This window comes from Camellia sinensis, unplaced genomic scaffold (assembly GCF_055761805.1).
Source record: "Camellia sinensis isolate YWXY unplaced genomic scaffold, ASM5576180v1 Unanchor10, whole genome shotgun sequence".
Lineage (NCBI taxonomy): Eukaryota > Viridiplantae > Streptophyta > Magnoliopsida > Ericales > Theaceae > Camellia > Camellia sinensis.
This window is the reverse complement of record NW_028128988.1, coordinates 6,145,071-6,170,879: the sequence shown is the minus strand read 5'-3', so window position 1 is coordinate 6,170,879 and position 25,809 is coordinate 6,145,071. Positions and strand designations below refer to the sequence as shown.

Here is a 25,809-nt window from a genome sequence, read left to right as displayed (position 1 = left end):
AGATACATAGCATAGAAGAAAAACTAAGAATGGAAGAAAAGGAGTAGAGAATGGAAGAAAAGGAGTAGGGACTGAAGAGTAATGAGTGTAAGGAGATAATAAAATAAATTTAACTTTAGTCTTTTATCCTTAAAAGTAATTTGCATTTGGGTGAAACTGTGAGGAAAAAAAGTTCATATAAAAGGTATAAAGAGATAAACTAGTGGTGTAAGTATAATCACTCTTGAGTTTTAACTGCGAAGCTAAAGTGTCATTTTTATTTATTTATTTGTTTTATCATGAATTATACATATAGTATTTTCGACAAAAATTCTAAGTTTATGTACCCTGGGGGATCTATGCATAGAATTGTGCTGTTTGAGTGAATCGCATCATATAGTTGTTAATATACATCCTATTAAGTAGGGTAAGAGGGGTGATCCAACCCCCTATCATTTTAAAACCACCATTTATATATTAGTATTAATTATTAATTATTTTTAAATTATATAGATTTGCTGCTTTTAAATTTTAAAAAAATCAAAAATAATTACAAAAAAAAAAGAAAAAAAGTGAAGGTTTGACTTTCATAACAAAATAAATCATAAGTTTTAAATTTTATTAATTTAAATTCTAATCTTTTGATTTATTTTCAATAAAAACTATTTGCCTATTTTTATTAAGTAAAATTGAGGAAAAAAATTGTATTTTAATCATTAAACTCAATGAAAATGTACATAAAATGACCAAAATATTATTTTTCATTGAGTTTAATGACTAAAATATCTTATTAGTTTTTACTTAATGAAAATATGAAAATGATTTAAATTGAAATCAAATTTTAAAAAAAAAAATATTAGGGTCTAAATTGTCAAAATTAAAAATTCAGAATTTATTTTGTTATAAAGATCAAATTCTGAGATTTTTTACAATTTTTTCAAAAAATGAAGTGATTCCTTGACCTATACCTTTTGATCTATTGATCTATGAAACGTAGCCTTCAAAGTATAAAATTTATCAATTTTGACAAAATATTACAACAAAAGTTGGTTTCTCATAAATAGTATTGATAGATTGTCTTACAATTACCAAACCAAATTAAGCTTTAAGTCTTATCAAATGGGGTCAGCTGTATGAATTCTTCTTCTCCACTCGACTCTATCTAAGGTCATTTCATTAGTCAAATTAAGGAGATTCATATATTTATTTACTACACTAGTCTACGTCAATCTAGGTCTACCTCCTTCTCCTAACACTACCATCTACAGTCAGTATATCACATTTCTTCACTACTGCGTCTGTTCGTCTTTATTGTATATGACTAAACCATCTCAATCTATTCTCTCTCATCTTTTATCGGTACTTGTAGACAGGCCCGCGGGGGACCTCGCTACAGCTCGGACTCGATTTGTGTCACGGTTCGTAATCTGAACCAAAGAGTCCAAATCCGGCAAATCGTTTTGAGAAAACAGATTTTTAGAAAAGAAGTGCCAAACATGGACTGTTTTGCCAGATACAGAGTCGCCACCTAAATATTTAATTTTGGGAAATTTAGAAAACCCTGACTCGTTGCCTAAGGCCACGTGTCCGTCATCACCAAAGTTGCCTTGGCTCGGGAACTTGGGTACGATTGGGGAAGGTCACTTCGTGAGCACCCCCGCTCGCCCGATCAAAGATCGGCCTCTACTAACCATGATATCTATTTTTGAAAACATTATGTGTTCTTATTTCGGTTATTAGCCTAGATTACTATGTGATACGCACAGCATACAAGTATAGACTGGATCGCCTGAATTGGAACGAAACATTTCATGTTTGCTTTTGAAAGATGGTTTGCTACTCGCAAGTAGGCTTAAAGTGCAGATTTTGCCACCCTCGGGTGGGCTTAGAAAACATGATTTTGCCACTATCTAGTGGGCTTAAAACACACATTTGATGATTTGTTCCAATCCAAGTAACTCAACCTTCACCCACAGGCATTCAGGCAATTATATCACATAAGCATATAGCCTCATGGTAAGCATGTTATTCATGGCAGTCACTCACACGCATGCAAGGATACTAAAGCATAAAAACTTACCGAGTATTCCAAGCCAAAACAAAAGTTAAGTTAGAAATCATGCATGATCCTAAATATACAGAAATGCCTAATGCAACACATGCAAAAATGCAACTATAGCAGGCTCGGCTATTCTAAACATGGCATATGAAATGTTACAGCTAACATGTATTCAACTTGGAATTGAAATACAAATGCAGTTAGTATGATGCGCCGAGCCCGGTGCATGCAAGACAGATGAATGAATGCAAACATGCTATCATACTGTATGCTAATTGAAATATGCCCTAATCTAACCATCATAAGCAGGTAAATAAAAGGGAGAAAGACGTGGGGTTGGAAGACATACATCACACTCACGCACACTTATTACAACCTTGCCCTCGCGCAGAGGGTCCGAATAAATAATATACAGTCCCAAATAAATACAGTCCGAATAAATAATACAGTCCAAATATGTACAAAAAATCCTAATTAATTACCAAATTAACTAAGAAAAAAAACAATAAACTGGCATGCAAGCCAGGGACTACCTTGACTCTTCTTCAGATGATGAATGATGCACATCCAGGTTGCCTTGCGCGGAAATCCACGACGATGTCCCGATTAGCCTCTGTTTTGCAATAATTTTTTGGAAAGCGCGCCAAGCCCCGGAAGACTGCTGATTCTTGATTTACTGCAACAGAGAGCAGGAAAGGGGCATAGCAATGTATTTTCACAAATGTATGCATGCCTCGATCCTCGTGCCACCAATCACGCATCTCGATGCATGATGGCCGAGGAGTCGAATCGCACAACTCAATATGGAATGAATGCACATGAAAACACAATGAGACCTAAACTCCATCATGGGTAATCCGGAGTGTCGGTGACAAGGAATCGAGACACGTTCCGTCACTCAGAGTACGAAACGTATCTCGTTTCCCGTGCTCGGGCTAACTCCTATCCCAAGCACTATGCAATATGCATGAAATGCAACTAAGATACAACCTAACATACACAATGCTATGAAATGGCATACACGATGCACGAGATAACATGGCATACACAATGCGCTAACATATAACCTAGCATACGCAATGCTATGAAATGAAATGGCATACACAATGCATAATAGACTTACACCAACATGAGTGGGCCTCAGCCACACTCACATAAGAAGCCATAAGATGAAAATGAGACTCTCGAAGTACGTGCACGCATGCACGCAAACCGAGGACCGACCCTAAGGCATCAAATGCCACTCTAACAAGACATGGCAAGGCATGGAATATGGCATACTAGCATGCAAATTTAGTAGCAAAACATGATGCAAAACAGCCCCGAATCATGGAAATATGGCACTCGATGCATGAAATGAGACCCGAAATGCAAAACTAGGCATACGCAATGACCTATAGCTATACCAAACATGCATTATTTGGAAATGAAATGTAAAGACAGAATCAAGGCAGTCCCAAAACAAGCATGCTTACAGTTTTAAGCAAGGCAAAAAGGTGAACACAAATAGGGCTAAACCAATATGCAAAAATGGCCCTAAATGTGAGATAAAGAAGCAAGTCACAGCTGCAGGCCCCAAATGGCCAAGAGCCCTTCAACAAAGTTGAATAGGGGCTCAAAATGAAGCACTTTACAGTTTACAACAGGCCACGAAAACAAACACAAGTATGGATAAACTATTGTACAAGAAAGGGGCCAAAAAGGAGACAAAGAAGCAAGTGGTGGCTGCTGGCCTCAAACACAGGAGGGCCCTTCAAAAAAGTTGAATAGGGGCCCAAAATATGGAATTTTTTAGTTACTGAACAAACCCAAAACAGTGTTCATGCAAGCCTAAAATACTATGTAAAATATGGCCTAAAAAGAGGTTTAAACACAAAATGTAAAAAGGGTGCCTCAAACAGCAAAAGACCCTTGATCAAACATGAAGAGGGGGTCAAAATAAGGCTATTTACAGTTCTGACCAGAGCCCAAAAATATAATCACAAGGGGCTAACAAATCATGCAAAAATATGGCCAAAAGAGAGATATAAAGGCAAGTGAAAAATGGAAGCCCCAAACAGTGAAGAGCCCTTCAACAATGTTGAAGAAGGGTTCAAAATACGCCACTTTTTAGTTCATGACAGAGCTCAAAACAGTTTACACGTAGGCCAAAAATACTACACAAGAAAGAGACATACAAGAGAGGTAAAGAAGCAAGTGAAAGTTAGAGGCTTCAAACAGGGAGAGGCCCTTAAACAAATATGAAAAATACCTCAAAATAATTCTATTTTCAGTTAGGGTCGGAGCCCAAAAATGCAAGCAAGTATGGCTAATATATTGAGCAAAATAGGGCAAGAAAGAGGGATGAGAGGACTTACCCTTGAAAACCAAGCCTTTGGCAACTCTTGGACCAATTTTGGTGGCTCCTTAGCTCTGGAAAGCAGCTCCAAGTGACTAGAATAGATGGTGGTGGTGTGGTGCTAGGTGGTGGTGTAGAAAGGGGTGTAGGACTTGAGAGGTTTGGAGCTTGGAATAGAGAGGGAGAGGGATTGAATGCAAGAGGCTTAGAGAAATTTTTGTAACCCTAAAACATGCAGCTGGAGGGCCTGTTATATAGGCAAAAGAGGGGGGAAAGAAGGGGGAAAAAATGGAGGGAAATGAATCAAGTTTCCCCCCAAAAATGCAGCCCCCGGGATACAGAATCTGGGGGGAAACAGAATACACATCTGTAATGTACCTAGAGAGAGGAACAAGGCCGGCCTGTTATCTAGGGTTTAGGTGGCCGGCCGGCCACTCCCATGGCCGGTCGGCTAGGAGTCAAAAAGGTCAAGAAAGATTAGTGGCCGGCCACCCCAGATTGGTGGCCTCCCATGTGTGCACAACACAACCATGTAGTCAAAAACTGGAGAAAGTGAGCCAGGAGAGAGAAAAGGCCACTTTTAGGAGGGGTTCAAAAGGGTCACACACAATTACTGGCCGGCCATATGATATTTGTGGCCTCTCAGGCGCCTACAACACAAATATGTAGTTTGGAGCAAGAAAAAGTGGCCTTAGGGCGGTCAACATTGGCTTTCAAGTGAGAAAAACAGGCGATGGAGGGCGACGGAGGAATAAAACTGGTTGTCAGAACAATTACTGGCCTCCCACCCTTCTACAACCTTTCTAATAATGAAACAGAGGTCCCTGCCAAAAATGAGCTCAAACCGATGCAAAATGAAGGTTCGGGGGCCGAAACGCGCAGCCCGAGGCCCCGAAAACTGACTGTTAGGCACCGGAAGTGGTGTTCGACCACGAAGTTGGTTTCTGGAGCCTCAGTGTCCCTCAAAAGGGAGTAAATAAGATGCATGCCAAAAATCAGAGCAAACAGAGGTGGTTAAGCGGTCCCGAACCGAGGCACACGGCCAACGGCTCCGAAAAACCAGAAACCAGACTCCAAACGGGCAAAATGGCCTATGACCAAAAAACATAGCCTACGGCCACTGAGAGATGATCTACGAGACCTCTCCCTCCCTTCGGGAAGAGAAACAGAGAAAACCGAGCCTGGTTCGCAAACCGAGGCAAGGTATGAAAGAGTCCGAAAGTCCGAAGGCAAGGTTCGTAGCCAAGACTCTGCGACTTCCGAACGTGCACGATATGCAACATCACCAAGCGCTCAATGAGTGACGTCTGAGTCTCAAGGTCGGTCAAAAATGGGGTGTCTACAGTTTCCCCTCTTTGACAGAACTCGGAAGTCACAAGTGACGGGAGTGAATGTCAAAGCCTAGAGACGACCCATTTTTGACAAGGCCGAAGACTTAGACAAACATACTGGATAACAAAGAAATGTGCCCGCAGGCGGGGGCAAAATGCAAAATGATATACACAAAGCCGAACGTAGCTCATGATCATGCAAATGCAACAAGCTGTAATGAGGCAAGTATTCGCAAATAGATGCAACAGTTTTAAGCAAGAATGCAAAGAAACAACTACATTTCATGCAGTTAGGAGTGCAGAGAGTTATTCAACTCTCGTCGCATCTCACACGGAGAAGATACGATACCTGCGCGATTCGTCTGGTCGCACCAGCCTCAAATGAACCGTACATACAATATCGTGCCTGCAAAAGACAGAAACTCAACAAGCAAAACATACTTGACAACATATGTTCAAAGCGATATCGAATGCAGACAATCGCGGTGACGATGGAAAAGTGCAACGCAATGCGGAAAGTAACGCACGTGACAACACGGTTAGGCGCGGGGGTGTGACAATACCCGTAAAATGTGCACAATAACACGTTCAAAAAGGATACATCTCACTTTCGATGAATGACGATGACAGACGCACTAAAGGTTGGAGCTGACGTTCCGGCGGAGCGATTTCGCGACGGAAAGTGCACCTTTCTTGTACTTTTTCAGGTGCCGGGGACTCCGATCTTCCTTAAAATTTGCAGGGACCTTGGGGGGCATGTGGGGAACACCACCGGCTAGCTTTATGGCAAGGGGGAGGCCACCGGCCAGTTTTTGAAAAGGAGACGGCCGGTCGGCCCAAAAATGTGGCCGGTCGGCTACTTAGCCCAGATTCGGGGCAATTTCGTCTTTTCAGCCTCTTTTCTTTAAATACACTCATCCAAACACTTTGTGCTCACAAGTGCAACTCCGAAATCATCTTCTCTAGCTTCCCAAACCATTTCCTCCCTCAGATCTGTGCTCTATACGCGTTTTCCAACGCCCCACGCAAGTTGTTTACGCGAAATCTTTCAGTTTTAAGCACTTTGAACCGATTAAATTTTGATTTCGAGGCTTCTTTTCTCATTTTCGCCACTTGAGGTGAGTTTGTCTCAATATTTGGAAGATTTTCTCGGGAGTTGACTTTTGTTGACTTTTTCATTTTCCGAGAGTTGACGTTTGTTGACTTTTTCCAATTTTGGCTCATTTTGCTCATTTTTGCTCCCTTTTGCAGATTTCTTGAAATGGCGGGTCACTTTCCCCACGGCGGAGGTTCTCCAGGCGCCGGAGGCGAGCCTGACATCATGTCTTTGCATCCGAGGGTTCGCCCCTTTATCCCCGAGAGGTACGCCCCACCGGTACATGTTCTTCCACGGGCTATCTTCTATCACTTTACCGATTTCGACGAGCGAACACCCGGGGATCACCTTCTGCGGGAGCCAGAGTATCACCTTTCCCATGAGGCACGAGAGGTATTTACTCCGTTCTTACCTTTTCCGCAACATATTATGAATTTTTCATGCATTCTATTTGCATTCTGAACACACGGTTCAATCACTTGAATTCTTGAACACTCAGCCCATAAATTGATTGTGAACACACGGCACACACTGATTGAGAGTTGAACACGCAGCCCAAACACTGATTTTCTGGACACACAGCCCGAATTGAAGGTGAACATGAAGCCCAAGCACTGATTTTCTGGACACATAGCCCAAATTGAAGGTGAACACGCAGCACACACTGATTGAGAGTTTGAACACGCAGCCCAAACACTGATTTTCTGAACACACAGCCCAAATTGAAGGTGAACACACAGCACACACTGATTGCGAGTTTGAACACGCAGCCCAAACATTGATTTTCTAAACACACAGCCCAGATTGAAGGTGAACACGCAGCACACACTGATTGAGAGTTGAACACGCAGCCCAAACACTGATTTTCTAAACACACAGCCCAGATTGAAGGTGAACACGCAGCACACACTGACTGAGAGTTGAACACGCAGCCCAAACATTGATTTTCTAGACACGCAGCCCGAATTGAAGGTGAACACGCAGCACACACTGATTGAGAGTTTGAACACGCAGCCCAAACACTGATTTTCTGGACATACAGCCCAAATTGAAGGTGAACACGCAGCACACACTGATTGAGAGTTTGAACACGCAGCCCAAACACTGATTTTCTGAACACACAGCCCAGATTGAAGGTGAACACGCAGCACACACTGATTAAGAGTTGAACACGCAGCCCAAACACTGATTTTCTAAACACACAGCCCAGATTGAAGGTGAACACGCAGCACACACTGACTGAGAGTTGAACACGCAGCCCAAACATTGATTTTCTAGACACACAGCCCGAATTGAAGGTGAACACGCAGCACACACTGATTGAGAGTTTGAACACGCAGCCCAAACACTGATTTTCTGGACACACAGCCCAAATTGAAGGTGAACACGCAGCACACACTGATTGAGAGTTTGAACACGCAGCCCAAACACTGATTTTCTGAACACACAGTCCAGATTGAAGGTGAACACGCAGCACACACTGATTAAAAGTTGAACACGCAGCCCAAACACTGATTTTCTGAACACACAGCCCAGATTGAAGGTGAACACGCAGCACACACTGATTGAGAGTTGAACACGCAGCCCAAACACTGATTTTCTGGACACACAGCCCGAATTGAAGGTGAACACGCAGCACACACTGATTGAGAGTTTGAGCACGCAGCCCAAACACTGATTTTCTAGACACACAGCCCGAATTGAAGGTGAACACGCCGCACACACTGATTGAAAGTTGAACACGCAGCCCAAACACTGATTTTCTGAACACACAGCCCAGATTGAAGGTGAACACGCAGCACACACTGATTGAGAGTTGAACACGCAGCCCAAACACTGATTTTCTAGACACACAGCCCGAATTAAAGGTGAACACGCAGCACACACTGATTGAGAGTTTGAACACGCAGCCCAAACACTGATTTTCTGGACACACAGCCCGAATTGAAGGTGAACACGCAGCACACACTGATTGAAAGTTGAGCACGCAGCCCAAACACTGATTTTCTGAACACACAGCCCAGATTGAAGGTGAACATGCAGTACACAGGGATTAAGAGTTGAACACGCAGCCCAAACACTGATTTTCTGAACACACAGCCCAGATTGAAGGTGAACACGCAGCACACACTGATTGAGAGTTGAACACGCAGCCCAAACACTGATTTTCTGGACACACAGCCCGAATTAAAGGTGAACACGCAGCACACACTGATTGAGAGTTTGAACACGCAGCCCAAACACTGATTTTCTGGACACACAGCCCGAATTGAAGGTGAACACGCAGCACACACTGATTGAAAGTTGAGCACGCAGCCCAAACACTGATTTTCTGAACACACAGCCCTGATTGAAGGTGAACACGCAACACACACTGATTGAAAGTTGAACACGCAGCCCAAACACTGATTTTCTAAACACAGCCCAGATTGAAGGTGAACACGCAGCACACACTGATTGAAAGTTGAACACGCAGCCCAAACACTGATTTTCTGAACACACAGCCCAGATTGAAGGCGAACACGCAGCATACACTGATTGAAAGTTGAACACACAGCCCAAACACTGATTTTCTGAACACACAGCCCAGATTGAAGGTGAACACGCAGCACACACTGATTGAAAGTTGAACACGCAGCCCAAACACTGATTTTCTGAACACACAGTCCAGATTGAAGGTGAACACGCAGCACACACTGATTGTGAACACGCGGCTCACTTACTTTACTTTACACGCAGCCTATTCATTTTATTTGCACGCAGCTTATTCATTTTATGCTGAAATACGTATTCATTCTGAATGCAGGTGACTTCTCGCACTGTGCGGGGATATGGCTCTACCGCGGCGAGAGACTGGTACGCCGAGCTCCCGGAGGCCGTTCGGGATTTGGTCGACTTGGTGGGGTTTGGGCCCTTCTGTACTGGGCTATCTCGTTGTCCTGCTAGGAGGACGTTGATGGCAGCCTTGGTGGAGAGATGGTGGGACACCACCAACTCTTTCCATTTTTCTGCCACGAGGGACTTGACTATGACCCCTTTTGACTTTGCTGTACTGACTGGCCTTGACATGGGAGGTTGGCCTATCCCTTACGACGAGGACATGGGCGGTGAGAGGCTGCTTGGACATATTTGCTGGGGGTTCACCCGCCTGTTGATAGATCTTCGGGGAGAGTCCGATACACCTGGTTCTCTTCCCATTTCCGGCGGGTGGAGATGGTGCCCGGGACTCCTGATGAGGCAGCACAGTATGCCCGCGGCTTTCTGATGTTTCTTTTCGGGACCACTTTGTTCGCTGACAGGGGGAACACCGTTGGGCTTTATCTGTTGAGTGCTTTGGTGGACCTGTCACAGGTCAGATGGTATGACTGGGGTGGCGCCGGCTTGGCTACCCTTTATTGCTACATGAGTGCGACTTCCCGCGAATGGGGGGACTTACTCAGCGGCTATTGGAGAGCCTGGGAGGTATTTTCTGCCCTTTTGATTTACATTTCTGCTCCTCATTACTTGCACACTGCACACACGGCGCACTTTATACTCTGTATCGTGCACTTGCCTTCAGTACTTCGTATTCTGCATTGTTTTCCATAGTTATGGGTCTATGTGTATTTCCCAGCATTGGCCCCGGAGTTGGTGGTAGAGGGACCTCTCGTGACTCCGTACTCACTTGTATTTGAAGGCCAGCACCGGCCAAGACCTCGGGAGCCTCTCCTTTATCTGCGGCAGTACTTTGACACGGTGCGGTCGGTGGAGGTATTTCAAAACTCTCAGTTCTTTCTGTTTTCAGCTTTGATTTGCCCTGCACATTTTCGATTTCTGCTTGGCTTATGCGTCTGTTATCCGCAGATTACATGGCAGCCCTGGGCGCCCTTAGGTGAAGGTCTCTGATTCCAGTTTGCCGGAGGGTGGGGTGCCTCCCGGTACAGGATCCTGTTTGAAGGGCCAGTTGGTAGGGCCTGGTTTTTGGGGGACCGCTTTCTGCGTCAGGTCTGGGGGTACACTTCTCAAGACCCTCCCTCAGCACCCCCAGTCGATATGCAGATTGCTGATAGGCTCCCTTCTCGGGATGTTGTTAGTGCTATGCTGGGTACTGATGCTTTGCTACATCTTGAGGAGGGGGATTACGATACTTACCGTCACATATATCTGATGCCTCCATTGACGGGAGTTCATACTCCGACGATGAGGCCTGCTGGCATGCCATCTTCGAGCCAGGCCCGAGCTCAGGCTGCAGACGCCCCTTCCACCAGTAGGGCTGGTACATCTAGAGGTGGGGGTGGATTGGTTCCCCCGATTCCTCCGACTTATCCTCATCCTGGATGGCCAGACATGCCGACCGAGTTGATGGGGTGGCAATATGGGACTACCTCTCCGATTCCGATCCCGATAGAGCCTCCGATGCCTGGTCATCGATATGTCAGAGACCTTGACTCACCACCGGTATGTTTTACAGCTTTGATTCATTCACAGATACTTGGACGTTCATTCTTTTACTGATACCCTTGCCTTTGCATTTGCAGCCCCCTGTTGAGTACATGGATCAGGTGCTCGAGATGGTAGCCTCACTTGAGGGGTTGGTCCTGCGAAGGGAGGCGCAGTTGTCTATCATGGGCTTCCAGGTACCCTTTAGTTTTCTGGCATTTATCATACTTCTGATGATATGCTGATTTCTACTGCACTGGTAGGCTACTTGTGTAGAGCACATCTGACACACACCTCACTTATACACTGTGTTTACATGTACCCATTTCATATAGTTTTCTTGTATCTGCATCTGATGTACATATTTGGACTGATGTATTTAAATTGAACTCTTTATTCTCAGATGCCCCCGGTATATGCTCAGTCACAGGCAGGGCCGCCTAGGCCTTCTGGGGGAGGTGGACCATCTAGACCTTTTCGAGGAGCTGGGCCATCTGGGCCTTTTCGAGGAGCTGGGCCATCCAGGCCTTTTCGAGGAGCTGGGCCATCCAGGCCTTTCCGAAGAGCCCGAGGGGGGGGTCATCTCGCAGACGCAGAGCACACATTGTAGAGGAGGAGCCCGGCAAGGATGAGGAGGAGGAGGTTGCAGATCGTCAGTTGGAGACATCTGCTGACAGAGAGGACGGCTCCGGTCTTGGTTCCGAGAGTGGAGGCGAGGCTGAGGGGGACCCCGAGGATGACGACTCTGATGATGATGATGACGATGGTGGCGGAGAGTCTATTCCGCAGAAGAGAACGAAGAGGGCCTCTTATTCCTGCTCTTGAGAGCACAGATGCGGCTGTTTCCTGTTTTATTTATCATTTCGCTGGTAGTTGTAGCACATTGTACATTATTAGGCAGTTTTATTTTTTGTAAAACTTGTGCCTTAGTCTGTAAAATGTTGTAATCAGCGAAGCATGATGGAATGAAACAGCTTTTGAAAAAAGTATTGTATTTTAAACTCTTAGCATCATATCGCATCATTTTGCACCATAATGAGATTGAATGGAAATGTGCATTGTGCATTTTGCTCAGTCAGGTAGTGAACCGACACAACAACTTAACTTTCTAAGATACAACAAAACCCTAGCAAGTTTACAACTCGATAAGCAAAACACAATAGTGTTGACAACTCAATAAACAAGACTCAAATAAGAAATGCTTAAACAAAGAGTAACAATTCAAAAATACGAAACACGACAGCTCGACAAACAACTCGATAAGCAAAACGACAACTCGATAAACAAAACAACAACTTGATAAACAAAACTTAACAAAACAAAGTGTACTCTGGACGATCTGGGCAACGGAACGCATCCGAAATAGAGGGAAATAGAGGCCTTTGACGTACCCGTTGCATGGAAATGCTTGAAATTTTCTCCTGGAGGGTAAAACAGGGCTAAAGGCACACATTGGAGCATGGTCGGCTACTTTTGGAAGCCGATCGGCCAGATTTATTGCAGAGGGGAGGCCACCGGCCAGGTTTTGAAAAAGGAAATGGCCGGCCTGCCAGAAAAGGTGGCTGGCCGGCCACTCAGCTCAGCAACCGTCAAATTTTTGACACTTGTCCCCCGAATAGTGTTTTTTTTCTCTTTAAAAGTCTTAGCTCCGTGGTTCATTCAATTCATCTTAGTTTTGCACAAAAATGGAGGCCTTTCTTGTTAAAAATCTCACAGCTTGGATCGCTTCTCTAGACGGCTCGAAAAAGCTGAACTTCCGGGGCTTCGGCTTGAATGCACTATTCACGCTGGGTCGCACTCTGCTGCATCTTCCTTTCCTCCATGCTGCGGCGAGGTTTTGGAACCTAGTGACGCATGTCTTTAGCTTTGGCGGGCAAGAGGTATGTCCAACTTTTTAAGATTTTCAAGTTTAGATGGAATCTGAATGTCATGAAGAGATCTTGCTCCAGTTCCGCTTCGGCCATGCCCAGGCTTTAGGGCGGATGTGTGGACTCACCACGCATGACGCTCGGTCTCTCATCTGTAATGGTGAACTGGATATCCTCGGTTTGATTCATCGCTTTTCTGACACTGGTGACCGCAGCAACCATTATTGGCAAGGTTTCCGGCAACACACCCTTTGTTTGTGCCTGCTGTCTCACTTTCTGCTTTCCTCGGGCTTTGGCGGATCCAGCATTCGTCTAATTGAAGTCGCTCAAGGCTTGAAGGAAGGAAAGAGTTGTATTGCGATAACGCTAGCCGAGACACTGATGGGCTTAGATGCTTTCCATTGCCAGGAGACGACCAGATTCGCGGGGAGTCCACTACTGCTGCAGGTAATGCTTCCCACCCGATCTCACATATGTATTGCTCACATCACTTGGCCCTCAGGCTCGGTTTTTTCTCACAAAACCCTTGTCTCACTTTTCTCTCACCGTACATCTCTCTATTCTTTATTCTCTAATTTTTCATCCCTCCCCAGGTATGGTTGATAGATAAATTGCAGGTTGTGGACTCTTGCCCAGCCTACTCAACTCGCGGCTACTTCTTTCGGCAACGCCTAGTCAATGCCTTTGATGAGGGATGGTGGTACAGCTGGATGTGTAATTTGTCTGCCGATCGCATTGCTTGGCGCTGTCCTTGGCTCAATCTCCCGGCAATGAGCTATAGCATGTCCCGGCTGACCGGGATCCAGTTGATTGGTCTGACCCACTGTGTGTTCTACTTTCCGTTCCGGTTCCTGCGCCAGTTCGGTCATGATCAGATTTGCCCACCAGAGGGGATAGAGTATCCGGCTTCATTCCCAGTTCAAGGCGCACAACTTGCCCGATATGCCACCGCATGGAGGACTAGAGAGCTCCTGGCCCCTGCTCCCACTTTCAGTTGCACTTTGTCTGGCGAGTGTTGGGACTGGCTTAATGAGGAGGCACAGGTCGGGCCCAGCTTGGCATCAGAGGCTTCGACCAGCTCTGGGAGGGGGCGTAGAGATACTTGACTCAACTATGCCCTGGATTTATTGCTTTATTAGTACTTTCAAGTTTTCTTTATGCATGTAATAAAAAGCAACTTCGATTGTATGCAAGAGCAGGAGAACTCTGTTTTGAAATCAATGAAATTGAAGGTTGTGGTACTGAAAATTTTCCGCTTTGGTCCAAAAATGGTCTTAGTTGTAGAAAGATTAATTTGAGCAAAGTCAACTTTTATTAAAACTTTTCAAAACCATTTTCGGTATGGATCAGAACTGGACACGCCTGAGATCTGTCACTGAGATGCACAACCCCGGATCCTTGCAACTGGAAAGTTGCCTCTAGTCTGAATAGTAATGCAGCACTGCATGGCAACGGAAAGTTGCCCCTATTCTGAATAGCACTGCACCGGAGATCACGATGAATGCTGTTAGACAAAGATGACTGAGGTGATCAAAATGGACAAAGTTGATCGGGGAAAAGTTTATGGCTGAACTTCAGGATGAAGTTGCCTACGTATCCCAAAGATGGGAATCAAGCCTTACGTAGTTCAGGCTTAGGTTCACTCGGGTATTTTCACTTTCCTTTTATGCTCTAACTTTTGCCAAGGCCGCCCTTTGCGGTTTTTCAACCTTGCGAGCTCAGTTTTTATATTTTCCAATTTTTTGTGCTCTAACTTTTGCCTAGGTCGCCCTTTTGGGTTTTCGGCCTAGCGAGCCTCTCAAGGGTAATATTTCTTCAACTTGTCCATATTGATCGGTTGTGAGAACTCCAAGCCATCTAGATCCATCAGAACCACAGCTCCACCTGACCAGATAGACTTAATGATGTAGGGACCAGTCCAATTGGGTCTGAACTTGCCCCTTGGGTCATGGATGGGAGCTCGGTTGTCCTTGAGCACCAAATCTCCTTCCTTTAGATTCCTGGACTTAACTTTCTTGTTGAAAGCCCGAGAAATTCTGCGCTGATAACCTTGAACATGGTACAGTGCTTTCAGTCTTCTTTCATCGAAAAGCATGAGTTCCTCAAACCTGCTCTGCTGCCAATCTGCCTCGGCTATTTGACACTCAGCTAACACTCGTAATGACGGGACCTCAATCTCAATAGGTAGAACGGCCTCCATCCCATAAACCAATGAATACGGAATCGCCCCAGTAGAAGTTCTGATTGAAGTCCTGTAGCCCCACAGAGCAAACGGCAGCTTATCTGGCCAATCCCGATAGGTTTCCACCATCTTCTGCAGTATATGTTTGATGTTCTTGTTGGCGGCCTCAACTGCCCCATTGGTTTGCGGCCGGTATGTGGACAACTCATGAAAAGCCACGTTGTATTTTTCCAACAAGTCAATCACTTCCTTTTTGAAGTGGGAACCGTTATCTGAAATGATCTCGTTTGGGACTCCGTAACGACAGATGATGTTGTTTCTGATAAATTTCGCGACATGAGAAGCTTTCAACACTGCATAGGACTGGGCCTCAACCCACTTTGTAAAATAATCTATCGCGACTAGGATGAACTCATGCCCATTCGACCCCTTTGGAGTGACAGCCCCGATCACATCAATTCCCCAGACTAAAAATGGCCATGGTGAAGTCATGTTGTACAGTTTCGACGGCGGGATATTCATGCGATTCGCATGGATCTGACATTTGTGGCATCGCCGAACAAAACCGATGCAGTCCTCCTCCATGGTGGACCAATAGTAACCTTGTCTGAGGATCTTCCGTGCTAGCATTACTCCGTTCATATGCGCACCGCATTCTCCTCCATGGATGGCCTCCATCAGGCGCTTTACCCACGCAGATGATGAACTGAACGGCCATTCTTCTGATTGCCCTTTTATCCTTGGCATTTGCCCCTGGTGGATATGCTTCCTTCTCCAAGAAGTTCCAAATGTCGTAATACCAGGGGTTTTTGTCCTGAACCTCATCTATAGCGGCAATCGACTCGTAGGCAGGTGCAAATTTCTGGTCAATGATGACTGGGCGCATCCGGACTCCGAACGGGATGTCTATCATGGAAGATAGAGTTGCTAAAGAATCTGCGAACCTGTTGTTCTCTCTTAGAAGATGAGCAAAGTTTAACTTCTCGAACCTAGGAATTAACAAGTCCAAGGTCTGGTGATACATCGTCATCTTTTCTTCTTTGACTTTCCAGTCTCCCTTTGCTTGAGACACAACAAGGTTTGAGTCACCGATGACGTCCAGCCGTCTTGCCCCTAATTCCAGGGCTGCTTCTAGACCGGCAATGCATGCCTCATATTCTGCATCATTATTCGAGACTTTGAATCGGAGTTTGAAGGCTAGAGGGATACGGGACTTGTCAGGTGCTATTAGCAGCACTCCTATCCCATACCCGTACTGATTTGACGCTCCATCAAAGTACATTATCCAAGTTTCATCGTCGATGTGCAAAATGGCCTCATCTGGGAATAGGTACTCGACTGTTTTGCCTCCTTCCACTGGATGGTTGGCTAAGAATTCCGCTACTGCTCTTCCTTTAACTGACTTGCGCGTCACATATTTTAGATCAAATTCGGAGAGCAACAACAACCAGCGAGCTAGCCTACCCGTAAGTGCCGGTTTCTCAAAAAGATATTTGATGGGATTGAGTCGTGAAACCAACATTACGGAGTGAGCTAACAGGCAGTGCTGCAGCTTCCTGGTAGCCCATACCAAAGCTAAGCAAGCCTTCTCTAATGGCGTATAGCGAGTCTCATACTCTAGCATGTTCTTGCTCAGATAGTAGATGGCTTTCTCCACCTTGTCATCGGATTCTTGTGCGAGCATACAACCCATTGTGGTCTCGGTCACTGACAGGTACAATATCAACGGTCTCTCCGGTTCTGGTGGTGACAACACGGGCAGGTTCTGCAAATATTCCTTGATCTGTTCAAAAGCAGCTTGGCATCGGCCGTCCCATTGGAATTTCTTGCCTTTCTTTAGGAGACCAAAAAGTGGTTCACAAGTCAAGGTTAATTTTGAGATAAACCGTCTTATGAATTGCACTTTACCTAGAAAGCCTCGCACCTCCTTTTCAGTCCTTGGTGGGGGCATTTCTAGGATGGCCTTGATTTTGGAAGGGTCGACTTCGATACCTCTCTGTGTAATCAGAAACCCCAGCATCTTTCCCGCTGTGACACCGAATGTACATTTCTGAGGATTCAGCCGCAACCGGAATTCCCTGATCCTTTGGAAGAACTTCTGTAAGGCGATGTAGTGGCCCTCTCTTTCTTTGGACTTGACAATCATATCGTCCACATACACCTCGACCTCTTTGTGGATCATATCATGCAATATTGTGGTCGCGGCCCGTTGATAAGTACATCCAGCATTCTTCAACCCAAACGGCATTACTCTGTAGCAGTATGTCCCCCACGGGGTGGTGAATGCAGTCTTTTCCCGATCTTCAGGTGCCATTACTATCTGATTATACCCTGAGAAGCCATCCATGAATGAGAGCAAAGCATGCTCTGCTGTGAAATCTACCAACTCATCAATATGCGGTAAGGGAAAGTCGTCCTTCGGACTAGCTCTATTTAAATCCCTGAAATCCACGCATACCCGGATCCTGCCATCCTTCTCCGGCACTGGAACGATGTTGGCCAACCAAGTCGGATATTCAGATACTAACAGGAAGCCCGCGTCGATTTTCTTGGTGACCTCTTCCTTGATTTTGAGAGCCCAGTCCGGGCGGATCCTTCTGAGTTTCTGCTTGACAGGTTGGGCCTCGGGGTCAAGGGGGATCCGGTGCTGTACAATCTCAGGATCGATTCCAGGCATGTCTTCGTAGGACCACGCGAAAACATCTTTGAAATCTTTTAATAAAGCGACCAAGCGCTCACGTTCCTCTGAAGACAGTGTGGACCCGATCTGGACCAGCCGTGGGTCCTCCTCAGTGCCAATGGTCACTATAGTGATTTCATCCATTAAGGGTTTGACAAATCTCTCCTGCTCCTGCTCAATTAATCGTTGCAAAACCGGAGGAATTTCTTCCCCGTCGTTTTCATCAAAATTTTGAAAGTCTAAATTGATGCAATAAATCAAGGGCACAGAAAAGTACTCAGAAACCACAGTTACTTGATTCTCATTAAGTACATCCAAATCATCCGAATTCTCGATTACAACAGACTCAAATGAGAAAGAAAAAGACGACCTGGACAAGACTGTGGCATCCGGGTTATCATCCCTAGGATTACCAGACTCAGACTCAATCGAGCTAGAACCTGATTCCGATTCACAAGACTCGGTGGAATCAGATTCCGGCTCACTACCTAACCCGGTGCTGCTGGATAGAAATCCCTCTTCGTATTGCCAAGTGAGAGAGGGTGCGATAGATGCATCCAAGATAGTTGCTGGTAGGCCCACGGCCGTTTCATCCCCAATCATGGAAACCGAGAAGTTATCCCCCAAGCACTTTTGGTCGATCGGAGGATCTGAGAGTAGACACCCTAGTGCTACGCCCATTTCAATTTCAGTGCCCTCGGAGTCCCCGGCCTTACACTGCTCAACCTCAGCTAATGGGTCTGTCTGCTCTTTGGCAACGTCATCCCCGGATAGTTGCAGGTCGGAGAAGATCTCGAAACCAGGCACGCGCTTCCTCTCCGCGTTCAGCCATGGTTCTGGGAAGCCACAAAATGGAAAGTCCTCCCTCTCCCAGACGAAGCGTCTGTTTAGGGTACCCTGAATGGGCCTATGTATCAACTCAAAAGGCTTCCCCGCCTTCTTTGCTCTGGCTCTCCCAGCCATCTCTTTACCCTTCCTCACCCAGTCCTCTTTGGTGGGCAGATAACCCAAGCCAAATGTATGAGGGTTATGTGGCACTTCGGCCAATGCTGCGACGCCTTTCCGGCTGCTCCTTCCTAATCCCATCCCGGGGATGTGTTGTAGCTTGTTCATGAGGTAGACGGATTGAGCACTGACGTACACCCCCTCATTCACAGCCATAATATTCTATACCACCCGAGCCTCAGCCAAAGTGAACCCTGATAAGAACACACCCTCCATGCCGTGCTCGATTTCCAAAACTGGCGTAGACACTTCCGGCGGCAGATGGATGGACGAATTTCCAAAAACAATAGCTACCCCTTTCCCGTGAGAGTACTTCAACATCTGATGCAAGGTGGAAGAGACTGCTTTGACCTGGTGCAACCACGGTCGCGCCAAAAGTAGGTTAAAGGTTGCAGAACGTCCAAGACATGGAAATCAATCTCGTGTTGTCCTGGACCAACCTGGGTTTGAATTTTGACAGTCCCCATCACCTCCCTGCTTGTGTTATCATAGGCTCTGATCACTTGAGTGGTTGGTACGAAGTCCGCGGGCTTCAATCCGATTGCATATGCTGTCCTCGACGGGCACACATTAATAGCGGATCCCGTATCAACAAGAACCACTGGTACCCATTTACCTCTACGTTCCACTGAGATGTACAGGGGTTTGTTGTGATTTACGCCCTCAGGTGGTAGTTCTTTGTCAGAAAAGGTCAACGTCGGGGAACCTCCTCCCGGAAAAACCAATCCAACCAGCTGCTCTGGCGTGGTGTCTATGGAAAGCTTGGCTTTGTCCATGGCTGAAAGGACAGCCTGTCTATGTACTCGTGATGCCATAAGCAGTCCCCAGATGGAGATGTCTACTTGTATCTTCTTTAATTGCTTGAGCACAGCTTCCTCTTCAATCTGCTTCTCTTTCTGTCTCTCGATTTCCTTGTCCTTCCCTGATGTCTCGGGTTGGTCTAGGTGCGGGAGTTTGAAATACCGCCCGCTTCTTGTCGTGTGATCAACCTCATCGAGGTACCAGGTATCGTCTGGTTGATTACTTCCCCAATCTTCGTCTGTGTGGGCCAGACATAAGTCATCGTCTTCCCACCACATTCCGCTGGCATCCAAAAGGCACCTGTCTGGCTCGGGCATGTTTGTACCCACAGTACTTTCAGCCTGCATGCTCACAGCATCCTTTGTTCTTGTACCCACAGCACTTTCGATCCCCTCATGGATTTTGGCTTTCCCGGTCCTTTCAGGACCCTTTTGTTCTACATGCGTCAGCGCAGTTTGTTGTTCAACTTTCCCTGCATTCACAATGCTTCTGCCCTGAGCGAAATTCTTTGTACTGGCGCTCTCCAGCAATGTATTCTGACTCCCGGCCCTTCCGGCCACAATTGATACTCTCGCCCCTGCCGGGCCCTGTTCTGGTCGGAACTTTTCCACAACATCGGGTTGATCATCTAGCCACCCGGTAGCCTCTGCCGATTCCTCATAATCAAACCAGTTGACTGCTGCATCCCCTGATTCTTGGTCATTGAAAAACTGGAGGTTGGCTAAGTCCTCTTCCACTGCCGTCAAATCATTTGCCCTCTGCTCAAACCCGCCTCCTCGGATCACACACAGTTCTGCTCTTTCTGGCAACCCTACACTCAGCTCAGATTGGACCACTGACAGGATGTACTCACTTGGATCATAGGCTTCCCCAGCAAAGTCTCTAGACTGTTCAAACCCTGCCTCGACCATTCCATCCCCCTCCGTGACTCCTGCTGCGCTATCCTCCACAGTCACCACCACTGGCTCAGGTTGGGTTGTAGAGATGTCCAGCATGCACAAAAGGTCAGTGCAATCGAGAAGGAGCACCTCTGGCTTAGGTCGATGGGTAGGAGTAATATAGATGCTAGGATCGTAAGACACGACCCCAGTCTGGATAAAATTGACTCTTTTAGGAGGTGGAGCTTGGTTGTGTGTAGGGAGTGGATTGGTTGTGACGTTAGGTCTCTCTGGGGGTAGGATCACATTTTTGTCAACGAGGTCTTGAATGTCGTGACGCAGCCTGAAACATTGGTCAGTATCATGGCCGTGCTGCTGGTGATATGCACAATACTTGGCTGGGTTGTGAGAGGGTGGAAGTGGATTTGGTAATGGCCTCGGCTCTAGGGGTTTTAGATGCCCCTTTCTGATTAAGACCCCCAGAGCCTTAGACAAAGGCATGTATAGTGGGGTGAAGGTTCTTTGGCCTCTAGGCGGGTATTTAGTGGTTTGGGTATTACTTCCGGATGCACCAGAGAAGGGTGTGGCTGCCATGGGCCTTGGAAGGGGAAGGGGAAGGGGAATGGTGGTGACCATGCTGACCTCCGAAGCTCTTGCGGTTGCAGCGCCACTCGGGCCTGCGTTATTGTTGCGGTTAAATGTTCTCTGGGGTTGCTCCCTGTCCTGGTCAATCAGACCTTGCTTCATCGCATCCTCGATTTGTACCCCCATCTCATGTAGATCCGAAAAAGTGAGGAAGGGGAGTACAATCATCTTCTGCATCAATTTTGGTTGGAGATTGCGCACAATCATCCTGATTTGGTCCTTATCAATGGGCCTCAAAGTCATCATCGATGCCTTCACCCTCCACCGAGTTACGAAATCTGAGAAAGTCTCTTTGGGTTCCTGCCTTGTCGTTTCGAGATCACGAGTTGTAATCTCGATTTGGGTATTGTACGAGTACTGTGCGACAAAGGCCTCGGCCATTTCATCCCAATTTCTTTTTACCTCATCTTCCAACTTCGCGTACCATATAGCGGCCACACCCGACAGGGTTCGTCCGAACAGTGAAAGCTTTTGTGGTCGGGTTAGGCCCATTGGCCGCAGTATGTCTGAGAATAACCGGAGGTGGACCATAGGATCCTCGGATCCGTCGAAACGATCAATCTACGGCATCTTGAATCTGTCTGGCAACGTTACGGCCACATCGGTATATCCGTCCTCAATATCCGGAATAGCCTTTACTCCTTGTGATTTCTTGAAAAGCTTCTCGAGCTTGCTCAGTTTCAGAGCTGTATGGTCTATTTCGAACTCGAAGGGAGAGTCCGGGTGATTGACAGGCGTAGGCACCTTAGACAGTTGAGGTAGAATTGGGGGCGGAGCCGGCCCTGTTGGTATGTCTGTATCTGCTGGGATGTTCTGGGCATTTGGCAAGGTGTCCTGGATATTTGGCGTCTGCTCAGGTAGTGGAACCCCTGATGGGGGAGGAGGTGGGTGTGAGGATGATGCTCCAGCCTGTTGTTGCAACCTAATAATTAACTCTGTCTGCTGGGCCATGATCTCGGCCTGTTGCTTGGCAAACTCATCCCGGCGAACAGCATCCTGCTGCATGGCCCGCATGGTCTCTTGCACCTGACGCATCATTTCCTCAACTCCTGGCGTTCCTGCCATACTGTTCTGATCTATCCGAACTACTGGCAGGTCTATCTCTATAGCAACGATTGGGATCTCAATCTGACTGTCCGCTGATGGGAGAAACAACTGTTCTGGTAACCTCTGTTCAGACACACTGCGCTCTCTCTGCCTTTTTCTGACAACTGAAGGTAGAGAATGGAACACTGGCTGTCCGTCAACCAGATCCTCAGATCAATTGAGCCGACGACCTCTTGTCCAAAGTGCTTGGGGGGTATCTACTGGGTTTGAAGCAATTGTGCTAAAACTGTCCCAGCAAAAAGATAAATAAAGCAATAAGGAAATAAATAAACAGATAAACGGACAGCATAACAGCTTAAAATAAAGGCACAACACACAGCAGGGCATAACAACACACGGTCGATAAGCTGAATATACACTGTCCTCAAACACTGATCATTATCCCCGAATCACTGTCCCTGAATAACTGAATCCTGTATCCGCAGATAACCGATTCTGAAACACTGACTGATGCCCGCAGGCCTGATACCCACAATACTGAACTAGCGCCCGCAGGCCTGATGCCCAAACCCTGTAAACTGATACATGCATTCGTATGGAGACGCACTCCAAAGCACATAACAAGTAAGTGAGAGCCAAAACACCCCTATGTTGGGGTAGGGTTTCCCTGCCCTATTTTGTCAGGAGCTAGGGTTTCACTACGCACGCAGCAGTTTCAAACAACCTATGATCGGGTAAGCAACATGTCCTAGTTTAGAATGGTCACTATGGATTCCGAATATGCACTAGGTCGAATGGTCAAAAGGGTGCCCCGGTAAACCGGGGTTTGTGTTCCCATACTGGCAGAGCCCACAACCGGTCAGCCTTATGGTCATGCCTTGACAAGACAAGCCTCCGGCAAACCGTTCAGGAATAGCAGATGGCAAACACGGTGTCCTAGGCGCACCAATGCAAATGCAATGCAAAGAAACACACAAGTGTAGTCAAATCAAGATATCATGAGTTTGAGTCAAGTTCTCTAAATCCCCAGCAGAGTCGCCAGAAACTGTAGACAGGCCCGCGGGGGACCTCGCTACAGCTTGGACTCGATTTTTGTCACGGTTTGTAATCTGAACCAAAGAGTCCAAATCCGGCAAATCGTTTTGAGAAAACAGATTTTTAGAAAAGAAGTGCCAAACATGGACTGCTTTGCCAGATACAGAGTCGCCACCTAAATATTTTATTTTGGGAAATTTAGAAAACCCTGACTCGTTGCCTAAGGCCACGTGTCCGTCATCACCAAAGTTGCCTCGGCTCGGGAACTTGGGTACGATTGGGGAAGGTCAGTTCGTGAGCACCCTCGCTCGCCCGATCAAAGATCGGCCTCTACTAACCATGATATCTATTTTTGAAAACATTATGTGTTCTTATTCCGGTTATTAGCCTAGATTATTATGTGATGCGCACAGCATACAAGTATAGACTGGATCGCCTGAATTGGAACGAAACATTTCATGTTTGCTTTTGAAAGATGGTTTGCTACTCGCAAGTAGGCTTAAAGTGCAGATTTTGCCACCCTCGGGTGGGCTTAGAAAACATGATTTTGCCACTATCTAGTGAGCTTAAAACACACATTTGATGATTTGTTCCAATCCAAGAAACCCAACCTTCACCCACAGGCATTCAGGCAATTATATCACATAAGCATATAGCCTCATGGTAAGCATGCTATTCATGGCAGTCACTCACACGCATGCAAGGATGCTAAAGCATAAAAACTTACCGAGTACTCCAAGCCAAAACAAAAGCTAAGTTAGAAATCATGCATGATCCTAAATATACAGAAATGCCTAATGCAACACATGCAAAAATGCAACTATAGCAGGCTCGGCTATTCTAAACATGGCATATGAAATGCTACAGCTAACATGTATTCAACTTGGAATTGAAATACAAATGCAGTTAGTATGATGCGCCGAGCCCGGTGCATCCAAGACAGATGAATGAATGCAAACATGCTATCATACTGTATGCTAATTGAAATATGCCCTAATCTAACCATCATAAGCGGGTAAATAAAAGGGAGAAAGACGTGGGGTTGGAAGACATACATCACACTCACGCACACTTATTACAACCTTGCCCTCGCGCAGAGGGTCCGAATAAATAATATACAGTCCCAAATAAATACAGTCCGAATAAATAATACAGTCCAAATATGTACAAAAAATCCTAATTAATTACCAAATTAACTAAGAAAAAAAATAATAAACTGGCATGCAAGCCAGGGACTACCTTGACTCTTCTTCAGATGATGAATGATGCACATCCAGGTTGCCTTGCGCGGAAATCCACGGCGATGCCCCGATTAGCCTCTGTTTTGCAATAATTTTTTGGAAAGCGCGCCAAGCCCCGGAAGACTGCTGATTCTTGATTTGCTGCAAGAGAGAGCAGGAAAGGGGCATAGCAATGTATTTTCACAAATGTATGCATGCCTCGATCCTCGTGCCACCAATCACGCATCTCGATGCATGATGGCCGAGGAGTCGAATCGCACAACTCAATATGGAATGAATGCACATGAAAACACAATGAGACCTAAACTCCATCATGGGTAATCCGGAGTATCGGTGACAAGGAATCGAGACACGTTCCGTCACTCGGAGTACGAAACGTACCTCGTTTCCCGTGCTCGGGCTAACTCCTATCCAAAGCACGATGCAATATGCATGATATGCATGAAATGCAACTAAGATACAACCTAACATACACAATGCTATGAAATGGCATACACGATGCACGAGATAACATGGCATACACAATGCGCTAACATATAACCTAGCATACGCAATGCTATGAAATGAAATGGCATACACAATGCATAATAGACTTACACCAACATGAGTGGGCCTCAGCCACACTCACATAAGAAGCCATAAGATGAAAATGAGACTCTCGAAGTACGTGCACGCATGCACCCAAACCGAAGACCGACCCTAAGGCATCAAATGCCACTCTAACAAGACATGGCAAAGCATGGAATATGGCATACTAGCATGCAAATTCAGTAGCAAAACATGATGCAAAACAGCCCCGAATCATGGAAACATGGCACCCGATGCATGAAATGAGACCCGAAATGCAAAACTAGGCATACGCAATGACTTATAGCTATACAAAGCATGCATTATTTGGAAATGAAATGTAAAGACAGAATCAAGGAAGTCCCAAAACAAGCATGCTTACAGTTTTAAGCAAGGCAAAAAGGTGAACAAAAATAGGGCTAAACCAATATGCAAAAATGGCCCTAAATGTGAGATAAAGAAGCAAGTCACAGCTGCAGGTCCCAAATGGCCAAGAGCCCTTCAACAAAGTTGAAGAGGGGCTCAAAATGAATCACTTTACAATTTACAACAGGCCATGAAAACAAACACAAGTATGGATAAACTATTGTACAAGAAAGGGGCCAAAAGGGAGACAAAGAAGCAAGTGGTGGCTTCTG

At 46.0% G+C, this 25,809-nt stretch overlaps 1 protein-coding gene across 1 annotated transcript; it reads left to right on the top strand.

Moving 5' to 3' along the window:
* The first annotated feature begins 2,161 nt into the window (after nucleotides 1-2,161).
* LOC145814432 (uncharacterized) lies at nucleotides 2,162-12,195 on the top strand. The gene is made up of 6 exons (XM_082911238.1): nucleotides 2,162-7,196; nucleotides 9,610-10,265; nucleotides 10,417-10,553; nucleotides 10,647-11,240; nucleotides 11,321-11,419; nucleotides 11,626-12,195. Exons 4-6 carry the CDS (start codon nucleotides 10,836-10,838, stop codon nucleotides 11,830-11,832), a joined length of 711 nt encoding a protein of 236 aa, XP_082767364.1. The 5' UTR covers nucleotides 2,162-7,196; nucleotides 9,610-10,265; nucleotides 10,417-10,553; nucleotides 10,647-10,835; the 3' UTR covers nucleotides 11,833-12,195.
* Nucleotides 12,196-25,809: the final 13,614 nt, after the last annotated feature.

Excerpts from the sequence above, each read along its gene's own strand:
- LOC145814432 (XM_082911238.1), top strand. The coding sequence starts at position 10,836 with ATGCAGATTGCTGATAGGCTCCCTTCTCGGGATGTTGTTAGTGCTATG. Across the intron at positions 11,241-11,320 it reads GAGACCTTGACTCACCACCG|CCCCCTGTTGAGTACATGGA; the intron begins GTATGTTTTACA and ends TTGCATTTGCAG. Across the intron at positions 11,420-11,625 it reads TGTCTATCATGGGCTTCCAG|ATGCCCCCGGTATATGCTCA; the intron begins GTACCCTTTAGT and ends CTTTATTCTCAG.